General features: G+C 41.8%; 1 protein-coding gene across 5 annotated transcripts in view; it reads left to right on the forward strand.

Moving 5' to 3' along the window:
• UGGT2 (UDP-glucose glycoprotein glucosyltransferase 2) overlaps nucleotides 1-16,575 on the forward strand; it is a 190,882-nt gene that overhangs the window by 151,075 nt on the left and 23,232 nt on the right. For all 5 annotated transcript variants that reach the window (XM_075918804.2, XM_075918806.2, XM_075918807.2 and 2 more), the window contains 4 exons: nucleotides 1,304-1,389; nucleotides 12,067-12,165; nucleotides 13,619-13,703; nucleotides 14,776-14,958. In XM_075918804.2, the coding sequence (XP_075774919.2) occupies nucleotides 1,304-1,389; nucleotides 12,067-12,165; nucleotides 13,619-13,703; nucleotides 14,776-14,958 (453 nt within the window). The remainder of the gene's footprint in view (nucleotides 1-1,303; nucleotides 1,390-12,066; nucleotides 12,166-13,618; nucleotides 13,704-14,775; nucleotides 14,959-16,575) is intronic.

The following is a 16,575-nucleotide window of genomic DNA, read 5'->3' on the forward strand; positions in this document are numbered from 1 at the left end:
AGAAACTAAAAGCCACATATTTTTACTGATTCAGAACTGATATAAAGTTAATAACAGCTTAACAAAAAAATAATCTGGATAGATTTATATACATAGAGATATATTAAGTGATTAAAAAACAATTTGAGTTGAAGATATGCAATGCCTGTAGTTCAGAGAATGAGACCATCTAGCAAATTAAATTGAAACTACTGGGCCTCAGCATCTTGGACTTCGGCACAAGAGAGCAGAAGGAGTATAAATACAGTTCATTGAGGTGCTTACACTATGAAAGGAATGTCACAGTTTTCTTGTTTTCCAAAGCAGGGGGGAGATAAGGACACAGCTCATGATTCACTGAATCATATTGTGCCTCATGGGCTGCTTCATGGGTAGTGCAACAGCAAGTTTCCCCTAACAATGGTCTATGTCACATACTAATAGCCTAGTTTTTTATGAGCAAAGATCAAAAGAAGTGATACTAATTTGGTGTATTAGTTACTCTTTGCATGTACAAACACAAAGGCTGCGTCTAGACTGCATGATTTTGCGCAAAAGTTTTTCCGTTAAAAGTATTTGCGCAAGACATCGTCTACACTGGCATGTGCTTTTGCGCAAAAGCATCTGTGCCAGTGTAGGGGCTTTCTTGCACCAGAAATTAACGTTGCTGTCTACACTGGCTTCTTGCGCAAGAGGGCTTATCCCTGAGCGGGAGCATCAGACTATTTGCGCAAGAAGCACTGATTTTGTACAATAAAACGTCAGTGTTCTTGCGCAAATACTCTTGGCCAGTGTAGACAGGCGGCAAGATTTTCCGCAAAAGCGGCTGCTTTTGTGCAAAATCATGCCAGTCTAGATGCAGCCAAAGGGTTTAAGCCTGCTCTTTGATTTGAGGATGTGAATTCTTACATGTTCTTGCATAATCAGCTATTACATAATTAGTTACTACTCTCTGGCATTCTTGGAGTAAATTTTACAAAGTACACAGAAAGAATGGATCACTTAGCTAAGAAAGAAAGAGGAATGAATCTGAGAAATGCATATAGATAATATTGTAGAATATATACTATTATGAAAATTGTTTCAAGATCCTGGTGGGCAGCATTGATTAAATGTGTATTGTGTGCAAAATACTTACACTTGAATAGTATGAAACAGTGTTATTACAATGTAATTTTAAACAATTAAAGCATTAACTTGCTGATTTAGAAAACTAGGACCTGTTGGACATCTGGCCATTAGGTCCACTTTACTTAAATTTTACGGTTACTATATTTATTAGCTATTTTCCTAAATTACATTAGTTCTGTATTTTAATGACTAGGTACAAAAAAAACCTGATAAAGTTGATGAAGATCTCCTTAGTATTGGGGTTATAGAAGAAAAAGGAGCATGGGAATCCATTACAAGGTAATTAATAAACTTAATAAACAAATGATCTTGTAGTATTTTATAGACTAACAAAACATGTAGATGGGATCATGAGCTTTCATGGGCATAGCCCACTTCTTCAGATGACCGGAGTTTTGAGTTTAGTTGTTTGTTTCCACTTGGATCATGTCAATACAGCTTGATTATAATAATGACTGGTTTATTATTTTTATAGTGTGTTGATTCGCTAATTGTGACAGTGAGTTTGTAATTCAAAGAGAAAAGAGGAAAAAGCGTAGAAACAAACAGTCTGGGTAATATTAGGTAAACATTTTGTTAGTTAATTTGTTTCCCTGTTCATCCTTCTGTGCTGTTTTCTAAACTCTACAGCCAACTTACTTAATCAATATGCGTTCTACCACTTTATGGCATTGGCTCAGTTTTATTAAGAAAATCATGGGGTATGGAGAAAGAAATAAAAATATCAACTGTTAATACAGTACTCTGTATTAAACTGAACTCCTAAACCAGGCTATTTAAAGGCAATAAAAAATTATGTTTGCAGACAAAGTTTGTGAAAACTCAGTGCTTCTGCATTTTCTTCTTTCTGGTATATATTAAAGCGCGAATTTAAATAATTTGAATTTGTTTTATAATTATATAGTGATTCATAGTACAGAAGGGACCATTGTGATCATCAAGTCTCACCTCCTATACAACACAAGCCATAGAACTTCCCCAAAATAACTCCTACAGCATCTGTTTTACATATCTTAATACATTTTAGATACAATTGTGATTGTATTAATCTGAATAATGTAAAATTTTTCAATAATATTCTCAAATTGAAAGTGGAAATCGCTAGGAAGATATGGAGCAAAATCCAAAGACCAACTCGTAAGTAAATCATAATTCTTCTTTGAGCAGTGAAAGGCCACACTCACAACCTGTTTACAGCTGCCAGCAGGCAGTGCAAGAAATTCAATTTGAAGGAGCATCTGGATCATCAGTCCATGGAAGAAACCATTCTTATTCTTTGAATGAGGGGTTTTTTTCTGCACATTTTCTAATACTGTTGATTCTGAGAGTGTTGAACAAGATCAAAGAAGACAAAGCCAGATTCATTCAAGTTGTACCAACTTCTCCAACGCCTTATTCAGTGGTGGTGTTGGCCATTTCCCATTTGCTGTCTCAGGATTCCAGTTGAGGACTATCTGGACTTAGCCATCCTCCAACACAGAGCTTGATTTTTTTCAATGGCTTTCAGCAGTAGAGTTTTCCTTCAGTCCTATAAAACCACAAAAAATGTCTTTTAGAAATACTTCTCTTAAAGCTGGAAGAGATTTCACCATTGGTGTACTTGGTGACAGTTTTTATCTGTTAATTCTTCCTTCTGTGCTATACTTGATTGCCTGTTGGATTAAAAGAAGCAAGATCTTTTGATGGGTTCAGAGTTTTTATTTGACAGCTGTTATAGCCTTTCATTTCACTATGCAGGGATTCTTTGTTCTTCCTACCTTGAGCCTTTAGCTAAGTTTCTTCTGCTGTACTTTCCTATGACAATGTCATTCTTAGTGGCAATCTTTTCTGCTTGTGTAGTCAAGAAACTAAGATCATTAATATGTGATTTTCCCTCTGCATGTCTGCCATTCTCTTCAAGAAAAAAGTATTATTGTGCCCATGTGTCAAGTTCAGACTTAAAATATTCTCTGATTTACATATTAACCATGTTATCCATTGTCCTGTTTTTTCCCAGTGCCACACCAATATGAGAAGGATATTAGCCTTCTATTTGGATTGTTTAGAAGGTCTTCTGGACAATTTATCTCAGTTTTGGAATGACCTAAAGGATCCACAGTCTCTACACAAAGACTGTCAAAGTGGATATTTGGCTTGTTACCAATCTGCTGATGTTCAGACCCCTGAATAGCTCACTCTACAATATCCCAAGCTAACTTTATGGCACTATTAAAAATGTGCAAACTGATGAAATTTGCAAAGTGGCAACCTGGATATCAGTGCACTTTTTCTAAATGCTGTGCTCTAGTATGTGCCTCTAAGTCAAACACTGCTGTTGGCATAGGAGTCCTTCTGTACTGGATCCAGCTCCAAATCTGCCATGGGATACTGTTTGGGAGTCACCTAAAGTGGAGCACTATTAGGAACACTATTCACTTTGTGCAATAACTAGAGTTCTTCAAGATGTGTGTCTCTATGAGTGCTTCACTACTTGCCCTCTTTCCCTTTGACATCAGTTTGATTTTACAGGATTTCATGGTAGAGAAGTAAGGGCAGGCAGTTCACCTGCATAGCTCTACATATTCTTGTATATGACATGAGGATGTCTAGAGTCAATGTACAAGCTGAATAGGCACTGCTACCAAAAATCTCCAATTAAAGACTTATGGGATGCAAGCACAATTGAAGTGGAGTATGCACAGGGCACACATCTTGAAGAACTCCAATTATTATTTCAGTGCTTGCTCTGGTTCATTCCATGTTGGATGTGTGCACACTATGTGCACCAGTGCCAGAGATTTTTTCCTCATTGGTAACGGTCAAGCTCTCTTTAGCGGCCTCAGGTGTCTCATGATCATGAGCTGGCATAAGGGCCATTGCCGGTCTCACACCCTCTCAGTTCCTGCTTACTGACCATAATAGTTACTGGAAAATCTCCTCTTGCTTTGGCAAGGTGTTTTTCAGCAGTTTTCTTTTCTGTAATTTAGTTTATTAGTAATGTAAATAGTACGTTAGTGTGGAGGGGCTCCCTATGCTCCTGGGTCCAGGTGTGCCCTGAGCTTCAAACTTTATGCCTCTTTTGGCAAGTATAAGTCAGTGAGCGATCTACTATCCAGTTGTCTGAAGTGTCTGGGAAAGGCTCGCATTCGAAAGCACTTCAGATTTGCTGGGACTTCAATCCTCATAGGAAGAAAGAGAGGATTATGCTTAATGGAAGCCACTCTTAGACCTACAAAGCACACCTCTGGCAACCCTGCATTTCTTGGCACTGTTTTTCAACTCCTATACCAAGGAAGAAATTTAAGAAGCAGCACTCCAAAAGCAGGCACCCTTGCATGCTGAAGAGAGGCAACCAAAGGGTGGCAATGGAATGCGACCCCCATTGGGCCACTCCTTCTCCACCCACCGTTCCATGGTTATACTGTTGGGTCTACCTAGAGGAATGGTGAGTATAGCTCCAGGAGCTCCCACAACATCTGGATGTCATTGTGGCATCAGCAGAATCACAGTGCCTTCTATGTGAGAAATCTTTGTAGTGGCCAAGAACTTATCACTCCCGGTACTGGGGGGCAATCTGACCCTCCTTTCTTCTGCAAGGTCATCCCCAGTCCAGCACCAGTTCTTGAACAGACCACATCATATGGCAGAAGTGAGGAGTATTAATCCTTCGTGGTGACTTAGAGGACTCTTTGTGAGAATCTGAGATGGCACCCTGCCTCCATCCCAAAAACTGTCACTGCTACCCCATCCTATGTTCCACTGGATCCTGGTGTGTGTCCCCATGCTGGTTCCAGTTGCCATTCTGGAAACCACAGTGGTTTCTCCCAGTATCGGGTCTGTTGTCTCACCAGTCTTACTCAGCTGCATTCAAGAAATGTATTTTTCCCCAGTAAGAACAATGGGAGTCCCTCCATATGGGAGAAGATATAAAAGGCCCTAAGAACTCCACTATTTTGCTTCTTTCCTGCTCCAGCTTCACTACTCTTGAAGCCTCTGGACTGTGGATTTATGCCAATGGGAACAGTCCAACAAAGGAACTGAGTTCCTTCCAGTGATTTGGAAGTAACCAGAAATTTGACTTAACATAAGAATGGCCATACTAGGTCAGACCAACAGTCCATGTAGCCCAGTATCCTGTCTGCCGACAGTGGCCAATGCCAGATGCCCTACAGGGAGGGAACACATGAGGTAATCCTCACGTGATCCCTCTCCTGTCACCCATTTCCAGACAAAGCAAACAATTTATTCCATCACTGATGCAAGCCTGAACCAAGAACTTTGCAATTGTTGTATGTATTGATTCCTTTAACAAGTTTAACATTCATCTCAATTTTTTTTATGAACAGACCTTTAGATTAGATACTAAAGGATTGGCAAAAATGTGATTTTTGTGTAAGATATGAGTTATAAATTGACCTGGGCAGTGTGGCTGGTTCTTCTGAGTTGGAAGAACCTATTATTTGATGAGATTGGTTTTCATAGCCACTCATCTGTATAAGGAGTGCTACTGGTGGTAAGACAGTGGAACTGGAATGTCTGAGGAAATTGCTTCTATCACTTCTTGTTAGCCACTGTGTTGAAACAGAAGTTCTCTTTTTGACTGGTTGGTGTATTGGTAGGTGTCCTCTTTTTGACCTGGTGAAGGACCCCTTGCCTTGGGGTGTGGCAGCCCTATCTCTAAGTAACTTCTCCTGAATTAGATGCTCTAAGTCAGTGGTCACCAAGCAGTAGATTGGGATCTACTGGTAGATCTTGGAACCTCAGACAAGGGATCCTATTTGGTTTGGCCAAGAGGCTACCAAGTGCCAGCACTTCAACTGTCCCTCCCCCCACTGCTGCTCATCACCTGCCCTTTGCCTTGGAGCTGTCCCCTCAAGAGCCTCCTGCTTTCTGTGTATAGCAGGAGAGGCAGAGGAGGGGTGCTGATGTCAAGGTGCCCCTCTTCCCACTCTCTATTCTCTCTCACCAGAGCAGAGAGGGGACACAACAGAATTTGAGATGGAGTTTGCTGGTTGCTTTTGGGAGTGATGCAGGGCTAGGACAGGGGTGAGCCTGCCTTAGCTCCACTGCACCACCCCCCATGAGCCACTTGAGGTAAGAAGTGCCATGATGGAGCCCACATCCCAAACCCCTACCCAAGTCATGACAGAACACCTGCACCCTACGCTCCTGTTTTAGCCCCAAACTCTCCTGCATGCAAACGCCCTCCTAGAGACTGCACGTAGAACCCCCTCCAGCATCTCCAACTGCCTGCCCAACCTCAGTTCAGAACCCCCTCACGCTCCAAATCCTTTAATCCAAGACCAAAGTCTGCACCCCAAACCTCTGCCCCAGGCTGCTGAAAGTGAGGGAGGATGGGGAAGGGAGTGAGGATGGAGTGAGCAGGGGCGGGGCCTCAGAAAAGGTGCACAAAGGAGGTGGGGCAACGGTATTTGGATTTGAGGTAAATCTTCTATTGCACTTAAATTCAAAAAGTGATCTTGTGCTTAAAAATGTTGGAGACCACTGCTCTAAGTAGCATCCCACCAGAGCTAGGAATGCAAGAGAGTAGTCGATTAGTCAACTACCCGATAAGCTTAAGGTTAAGTAGTTGAGTCAATTACTTGCATTCTCCAAACCTTCCCCCCCTCCCCCAACACATACACACACACACCCTCTATATCAGATTTGCTCTATCAGAGACAGTGGGGGTCAGGGGAGGCTAGTCCGGCAGCAGCCGCTGGCCATGCTGCAGGGGATCCCAGACAGAAGTTGGGACTCCCTGTGGACAGGGGCTGCTTCACAGGCAGCAGCCACTGGCTGTGGGGGGGTCCCATCTTCCCACTTGGACCCTCTGCAGACAGAGGCTGCTACCATGAAGCAGCCCCTGTCTGTGCTGGGACCCCCAGCGGCAAAGGGCTGCAGGCAGGAAGCCTGGCTTAGTCCTGCTCACGCCGGGTTGGGGATCAAACCTCGCTGTGGCGCTGCAATTTAAAATGCAGTAGGAGCTGAGGAGCAGGCTGCCCCGCTCCTACTGCCTTTTAAACTGCAGAGCCCCAACAAGGTTCGGTCCCAGTGCCAGGATTGAGCGGAGCTGCCTTCCCTTGTCGAGTAATCGAGTAGTTGATAAAAATTCTATCAACTACTCAATCACTAAAATAACCTCAATATGACATCTCTAACCAGAGCACGACTGGTTACAACTATGAGGCCCCAGTAGAGGCAATAGAAGAAGAAGAAGAAGACTCCCCCTCTGATACAGGCTTCTTCCTCTTCTTCAGATGAGGCCATATTGGGACCAAGTGGCTTGCCACTGAATGTCAACTTTAGAATCCACCAGGAGATTCAAAACAGGATAGAGGCTAACCTGAGATTAGAGCTTGAAGTGCTCAGGGAGTATTCTTGCAGCTTCATTGACATTTTGGCTGCAGCTACCTTTAACAATGCTATAATGGGTCCAATCAATGCCCTGTGGCAAATCCCTCTTCTGTCTTTGAAGAGGGCAGAGGAAAAAAATAATATATGCCAGCGATGGGGTCTGAGTACTTATATTCTCTCTAATTATATGGACAGCCAATGAGAGGGATAAAGACCAAACAAGCGCTATCTCCAAACAGAAAGACTTAAGGAAACTAGATATTAGGCAGAAAAAAAGTATTCAACAGGTGGAATATCTCAGACAAGGAAGCCCTGCTAGGCAAGTATGAGGACAACAAATGCAACTTCATGTTGATATTTAAAAATCTGTTGCCATTTAAAAATCTGTTGTCTCAGGATTCCTGGCAAGAGTTCTCCATGCTCTTAAAGGAGGGAAGGAACCATAGTGAGAGCCTCAGTTTAGGCAGCACTGGGCTAGGGATGTAAAATTTTGATTATTTAGCTAATCAAATAGTTGATTCAATTTGCACTGACTATTCAATTAGTCGAAAAGGGCACTCCCGCCTTTGAAGTGTAGCAACAGCCCCAGGCGCTGCCGCTTTGAAACACTGTGAAGCCCAGGGCCAGCTGGGGACGCCGGGCTGCCCGCGGCATTTCAAAACAGCAGCGCCAAGTGAAGCCTGGGGTCTGGCCCCAGGCTCCACCTTGTGCTGCCACTTTGAATGAAGCACACCCTTTTCAACCTCTCCCTTGCTGCCTCTTTCTGATAGAGGCAACAAGGGTGGGGGAAGTGACTAGCTGACTATCCTGTCGACTAGTTGTTCACATCCCTACACTGCATGTAGCTCAGCGTTTCCCAAACTATGGGCCGTGGCCCAGTAGCGGGCCACGGGAAAAAAACACCGGGCCTCAGCATGGCTGCTGGGAGGGGAGCAGAGCGGGGCGGGCTGGGAAGAGGGGGGGAGGAACCGGCCACTGGGAAGCAGTGCTGGGGGCAGCAGGGCTGCCCTGGTGGCGATCCGGGCAGGCGGACAAAGGAGGACTGGGAGCAGCAGGTCTGTCCCGCAGAGATCCGGGCAGGCAGCGGAAACAGGGTTGGGGGCAGTGGGGCTGTCCCGCAGAGATAGAGGCAGGTGGCTGGGCGGCAGAAGCAGGGTTGGAAGTAGCGGGGCTGTCCAGCGGCGGAGATCAGAGAGGGCAGGCGGCGGAACCAGGGCTGCATGGGGGGAAGAGGAACTTGCCAGGGGAGATCAGGAGAACGGGAGAATCAGTTGCCGGAAGCAGGGCTGGATGGGGGCAGTGGGGCTGGTGGGAGGGTTGTCAGGGGAGCGGGGCTAACTGGGGGAGATTGGTGGGTGGCAGGGGAAACCGGCCGCTGGAAGCAGGGCTGGACGGGAGCAGCAGGGCTGGATGGGGGACATTGGGAGGAGAAGGGGTGGGGGGAAGCGGGACTGACCTGGGCACACGCAGACCCTGGCAGACGAGTAAGTCTGGCCGGGGATTCCATTTTTCCCCTTCCCCTCCTCCCCCCCGCCTCCCCCACGTACCCTCCCTGGAGTAGTTGTGAAGTGCCTGGCAGGTAGACATACTCAGACAGCGTGAGCACATCTACCAACCAGGAAGATAAGGACTAATATGCCTAATTAGAAAATACCAGGCATTTTGTATGTCTGGTAATTTCTCAATTTCTTTCCCAGACAAAACGTTCAAATACCAGACTGTCCAGTACAAAACCGGACACCTGGCAAACCTACCCTTCCTTGCACCCTCCCTCTTAGCCAGATACGCTACCCCCAATCTGCTCCTGCTCTCGCCTCCTGAAGTGTTCATGTGACGCCGGGTCCCACAAGCCCTGGCCCAGGCTGGGTGGAAGATGCAGCCAGGTGAAACACTGAACATTTGTTCATTTTTCATTCTTTTTTTTTTAATACGCATTTATATTTTTGGACTGCAAAAGACAGTACTGAAAAAAACCGGGTTCCAACTAAAGTAAAAAGTTTGGGAAACCCTGATCTAGCCAGCTTTCTATCCATCTTACAGTCCATTTATCCAGTTCACAGTCCCTTAACTTGCTGGCAAGAATATTGTGGGCGACTGTATCAAAAGCTTTGCTAACACTGGTACTGGGGGCTTTGGGAGGACCAGAAATAACTTATTTGAATATTCATAATTTGCTTATTGAATATGCAAATATGCAAATGAATGTTACTGGTCCTCCAAAAGCTTGTGAATGGATTTACTGGTCCCCGTGTCAAAAAGTTTGGGAACTCCTGATGTAGCTAATGCAGCAGCCAGAAGGATGGCCCCTGCACTGGCCATAAGAGGATGATCTTGGCCAGGTCTGGGCAAAATATGGCTCGCATGCTGGATCTGGCCTGCCAAGTCACCGGATCCAGCCTGTGGAAGAAGCTGGGAGCCTCATGCAGGCTCCCCTGTTTGCCCCGCAGCCCCTCATGCCATGCAGAAAAGTGGGGGAAGGGGGGAAGTTTTAAGAGCCACCCCACCCCCAGCACATTCCCATTGGCCGGTTTCTGGCAGAAACCAGCCAATGAGAGCTGCTTGTTAAGATGACAGACAGCTAAGAAGAATCACGCCCCCTCTCCTGAGCTCAGTTATTCATGAAGCACATGGCCAGGCAACCAGACTAGCTGGCTGGGAAACATTTTAAGCTCTGCAGGCTAGTTTGGCAGCTGACAAGTAAGTCTCTTGGCCACAGCCTCCTTCTGCCACCCCAGCCCTTTCCTGGCCCGGCTCCCCCGCACTCAGTATTCCCAAATCCTCTGTCCCCCTCGTACACCTATACCCCCTTCCTGGTCTGGCACCCCAGTCTCCTGCCCCAGATCACAGTCCCCTCCTACCCTAGGTCACATCCCAATTCCCTGCACTCCAGACCCCTGCCCTATGTCACAACCGCCTGCTTCATCGCTACTCCCTCCCAGACTTCAGTCTCCCTCCTGCACCCCAGTCACTTGCCCCAAGCTCCCTTCTGCACCCAACCTCCATTCCAGACCCTGCATCTCCATTAATATCATGGAAGAATATGGTCCTCGACCACTTTCCAAAATCTTTGAGTCTCCCAACCCCCCCCCCCCCCCAGCAAAAATTATTGCCTACCCCTTATCTTGGCTGTAGTCTCAAAGCACTTGCCTATTTTTAAAGCAAACAAACATAAAGCATCATGGTCTGAAGGACTGAAAGGCCATGCTAATGACTCTAGGCCTCTATACCCTAACTCTTCCAAAGAAGCACTTCAGAATCAAAAACTGACTTGCTATTCATCTCTGCTGCCATGACAGGACCTGTTTAAGAAAAGGAACAAGGGTTACAAGAGTCACCAAATACTTCCATATACTTCAGCCCAGCCTGCTGGGCTCACTTAGGTACTCTGGGCCAAAAGAGAACATTAGAAGATGCACCCTAAGGCACATTTACTTAGATGAAAGATTGTGGATCTATATTCTACAGAATTTTTTCCATAACTGCTTTTCCCTTTTAATCCTATTCAGATATTTTCATCTAGCCAGCACAGATTAGAGACAATGCAAAAAAGAGCCACAATGTTTATTCAGTTGTTCAGAAAATGCTTTTTAGTGAGAGATTTAGAATTCAATCTGCTTATCTTATCAAATAGAAGACTGAGAGATGATTTGATTACAGAGTATAATTATCTTCAAAGGGAGGAAATAATAGGTATAAAGAGCTCTTTACTCTAAAGAAGAAAAGGATGACAAGAACCAATGGTTGGAAGTTGAAGCCATATAAATTAATTTTAGAACGTTTTGACAGAGTGCTTAACCCTTAAGCAAACTACTAAGGAAAGTGATATATTGTTCATCTTTTGATATCTTCAAATCAAAACTAGATGCCTTTTCACAAGGCATGTTTTGTCAAACATAAGTTATTAGACTTCTTTGTGGGCAACTATGTGAAATGTAGCTACCTGTAATATGCAGGAGTTCCAACTCAATCTGTTGGTCCCTTCTTGTCTTAACCTCTGTGAATCTCTGAACTTTAATTTTACCCTTTTGTTATAATCTGTCATAATACTAATTATATGAACATAGTCTGTGCTTTCTACAGGACATCCCACTCCTGTCTTCATCATTCAGAGTGCAAGTATATGGTGCATGGTAGATATGGTAGTATAGCAAATGAGAGAGTTTCTGTAGATATGTATCTTATCCTTAGCAATGTTCTTTTTTGCAATTTCCACTTGTAATTTGTCAATACATACAAATTTTAAAAGGTTTTACCAAGAGCACAGTTGAGCTTCCAGGAGACTAAACAGATGATGGTTAGTGATTGAGGTGGTTATCCACTTGCTGAACGATGATTACAAAAACAAATTTTATTCTCATGCACACTCACTCTGTCTCTTTCACTGTGCACTGAATTGAAAATTCACCGGGTCTTGTAGGAAAATAGTATGTTGTCATGTAATTTTAAAGACTGTATTGTAACACACATGCAAAAGATGGGAGCAGAATTGAGCTTGTATAGTAACCATTATTTAATGATTCTGTCAATTTATAACCTACTATTAATGCAGTTCTTTGTGTGGCTTAGAGTTTTTGTCCTTCTTCCTAGTTACAAAGCCTCTAATTGATATTTATTTTTAAGTTTTTCAGGGGATATTCAAACAGAAGAAAAAGAGAAGAAAAACAATGTTCTAAATATTTTTTCAGTTGCTTCAGGACATTTGTATGAACGCTTTTTAAGGTAATTTAAGCAAGAATCAATAGAGTATGCTATGTCAGATAGTTTAGTCTGCTTTTATTCACACATTTTTGAAAGTTGACCAAGACTATTGCCACTGTGCCTGCTCTGTTACAGGGCTAGTTTTACTTCTGTCCTCTCTGTGATCTCACTGACTACATTGTTTCAGAATGGAATTCTGTAATTCTCCCATTCCTTGGACTAGTCTACACTAGAAGTAATATAGCAGCATTGATGCAGCTGCAGTGCTGTAGTGCATTTGATGAAGATTCTCTGTGCTGATGGGAAAGAGCTTTCCAGTGAGCTTAATAAAACCAGCTCCACAAGATGCAGTAGCTATGTCGGTGGAAGAAGTTCTCATGCTGATATAGAGCTTTCTGCAGTTAGGTTGGCGTAATTTACATTATGTCATTCCGGAGGGTGGCTTAGTCACATCCCAGAGCAACATAACTTATATTGAGGTAGGTGGTGTGAACAAGCCCCTAGACTAGTCCCTGGGCTGCAGTACCATGTGTATCAACTATTCTTCTCTAACAGGTCTGAGTTTAGACACCTGCAGTTCTTCCGTTCTTAAATCTGTAGCAAGTAAATTACAGTGATCCAAAACAGCTTTCTTAAAATAAAAGTTTTAAAACATTAGTTTTGCAGGAGGAACAAAGCATTTAGAGAAAACAATTTATACCCATGTCTTTCTTACTGAGAAGCATACCATTGCCCCCTCCCTCCCCTTACAACCCCCCTGCCCACCCCAGAGTAACCTAGGCAGGACTAACTTCTTCAGATTCCTCTGGCAGGCTATCTTATGTCTCAGTCTTGTTCCTCCAAGCAAATCTTCTATCTGTTGAGAATGTTACTTTTTAAACCAGCCACAGTTTGTTTGATTTTTTGTGTTGCTAGGCCTTTTTCTGTCCTGGCATTGTCCCTTACACCCTCAATGTTTGATGAAAGGTGGCTTATCTTGAGCCATTCTGTCTCCTTCCTGTTCGTTTTCTCTTATGGTCCCTATTAAACTAAATATAATCATACAGTAAACATCCTAGTAATCAAGTTAACATACAGTGCATATGAATTATTACAGAATTATTATTAATTATTATTAAGCCCCATTTCATTCACATATGCATGTATTTCAGAATAGAATCTGTTATTAGATCTATGTTTATTTAAACACTGCTTCTTCTCATGTAGTTTAAATATAGTGTGGCCAGTGTGTTTTAGCTTAGCTGTCTAAAATTGATTTAGAAAAATCTATGTCAGAATGTTGGTTATGGTCAAGGAAATCAAACCTAGATTAAACTGTATTAGCAGGAATCATAAATAGAACCACATTCGCTTCAAATTTGTGTTTCAAGTTTATAATGGGGCTTACAACTATAAAATGCCTTTCGATGTTATGGTTGAATTGTGATTGCATTAATATATTAATTTTGTTTATTATAGATTTTTCTTTCCACAGAATTATGATGCTTTCTGTTCTGCGTCATACCAAAACACGAGTTAAATTTTGGTTTCTGAAAAATTATCTTTCTCCTATGTTTAAGGTAAATGTAATGTCCCTATTTCATTATGCTTGCATTGTTAATGGCAGAGTAGTAAAATGAATAACAGTGCAGTGTTATTTTTATTAATATGAATTTCAAATTGTTATAATTAGAATGGAGTGTTTTACATTTAAAAATCACCAAATAAATAAAAATAACTAAATTACAGAAATACTAAATTCAGAGTTTTAAAAACAGACATTATATAAGACTTTTTTATTCTGAAACAAAGATATAATGGGTACATTTTAAAAGCTTCTTCTATTCTGACAGCTTGAGAAAAATCATAGAATCATAGAACACTAGAACTGGAATGGACCTCGAGAGGTCATCAAGTCCAGTCCCCTGCCCTCACAGCAGGACTCAGTACCATCTATACCAGTGGTCCCCAGCGCTGTGCCCGCGGGCGCCATGAGGAGCCTGCCTCGGACTAATTTTGAGGCTTCCCTGTAATGTAGACCTGGTATTTCTCAATAAGCTATTTTGGAGTATTTCTTCTGGAATAGCTTGTTCCGAAATAAGTGTGTAGTGTAGACGTACTCTAAGTGTTTGTGTCACGTACTTATGGAACTAAGGAGTTTGATCTTTCTTATCTGTCAGAATTAGTAATCTATTGTATTGCTTGGACGACTCTTAAGCTAGGGACAGACTTTGTATCTCCTATTTGCAATATAAGAAGGACATCACCAACAACAAAATAGGGAGTAGTCTTGTGTTCCTTTACAGAAGTGTTTCATTTTTAGTCAGCTGCAGGGCTGAACTGAAAAGTTTTTGTCATTATAGTTAGTTTAATTTTGCATCAAACTACTAATAAAGCATTTTCGTACATAACCTAGTAGGCAGTATGTCCTAACCCTAAAAGATAAAAAAAATCACTCAGTGACATTAAAAAAAGGGGAATGAAATATGGAGTAATGAAATAATTAAGAGTGCATTATCTAGAGGTTAACTTATTGAAATGGCAGTTATGCGTTTGGGTATTAACAATGTCAGCTTTGCTGTGTGAGCTATCACAAGTCACTTACCCTTTGTGCATATTGCACTGCATAAAGTTTTGTTTTTCTGTATCTAGGAAATTATTCCTCACATGGCCAAAGAGTATCAATTCCAGTATGAACTAGTACAGTATAAGTGGCCCCGCTGGCTTCATCAACAGACTGAAAAGCAAAGAATTATTTGGGGTTACAAAATTCTTTTTCTGGATGTTCTTTTTCCATTGGCTGTGAACAAAATAATATTTGTTGATGCTGACCAGGTAAGAAACAATTTTAGAAAAAAAATTATCTAGAAGTAGGGTTTTCCATTAGTTCATATCAACCCTCACCATCCCTGTAGATATCCTGTCTCAGATACTGATCTCATCAGGTCTCAATAACTGGATTGGTCATCAATAAGCATTACTGACAGTGCTGTATAATGTGGTGTGCAAAATTGAGCATGCAGCCCTTCTTACTCGTGAAGTAATACCTTCACCCCAGGGATTTAGAGCCATTTTACTGTCTCAAATGGATGTTATGCTGAAGTTTTTATCACATGTTCATTACAGAAACTATCCAGGGATTTTAAGTGTTTTTATGCTGAATTAGGCACTGTTTGTAAAGTATCTTCAGAACCTTTCTAAAACATAAGTGTATTATATGACCCAGATTTGCAAAGATAAGTACCATAATTTTTGGGTGACCATACTGAAATACCTAACAGTCCTGATTTTCAGAAGGGAGGTAAACATCACTTTTTGGAAGTTATGCCTCTTTAACATATATTAGTTTGTGCATCCAAAAATGTTGGTCTTCAAGTCCAATCTGATGCTTTTTATTAATTATTTCTTTTAGTTACTAAATATGATTAGGCTAAGCAGAATTTAATTTTTTTTAATTTTGATGTCTACGTATATTTATTTTAAAGCATTTTTGCCTATTTGTAACCTTTTAAATTTCCACATGTGCAAAATTACAGGGTTTAAACATTTTGTTAATTTTTAGTGATTTAAAATTTTGAAGTTGCAGGAAATTATGAGGGCATGTCAGAATTCATTTAATGACAATAGACACTAAGAGTCACAAAGTTAAAGTTTTACAACCATTAAACAAATATTGTCAATATCACAGGTCAAAATATATAAAGTAAATATCTTTAAATCAAACTCTTAAGTCCTTACATAGCATTTTTCTTATTTTTCCAATCTGTAAGTTTCAGTTATTATTGATAAAAATATTTTTTCATCAGTTTGTGAGTGAGAGTGCTGGCCAGCATGCGGGGACTAAAGGGTTAAATTTGGGTAGCTAGTGGGGGGTGTTGGCAAGAATCCAGGAAAACCAATGGGAAAGACTGTTGACATTTGAATTACATAGATAGGTAGCTGCTGCTTCCTTTGTGTGAGTTCTAAGTTAAGGGCTGGAGGGACCAACATGCAGTAATGTTACCATGCCTACAAGGAATATTGGGCATGGGAGTAAACTGGGCCTTGAAGTACGGACCAGCACGGATCGTGAGTAGAGAGAGAAATGTATGTTTAGTCATGGTCAGAGTATTTTTCTTTGTTGTGGTTGTTTGGTTAAGCTTCTCTATGTAAAATCCATGTGATCCTCCCCATTCACTACATTTAGCTGTACCCAGAGATACTATGTTCTCTGTGTTTTAATTTGTTTTTCTCAATTGCTCTGTAACAATTATGCTTTATTTAAGGATATATTTTTGGTTTTTTGTTAATAAAATCATCTTTTTTTAAAACGATGATTTGATTCTTGTGTCCTGGAAGGTAATAGGTCTGTGTGTGTGCCTGCCAACCCTGAGAGGTTAGCTATCTAAGGCACAGTTTGTTTTCTGTGTTTTCTTTTGTTTCTTTTTCCATGATTTCTTGTGGCAGAAGAGC

The sequence above is a fragment of the Pelodiscus sinensis genome, chromosome 1, assembly GCF_052426305.1.
Source record: "Pelodiscus sinensis isolate ZL-2025 chromosome 1, ASM5242630v1, whole genome shotgun sequence".
NCBI lineage: Eukaryota > Metazoa > Chordata > Testudines > Trionychidae > Pelodiscus > Pelodiscus sinensis.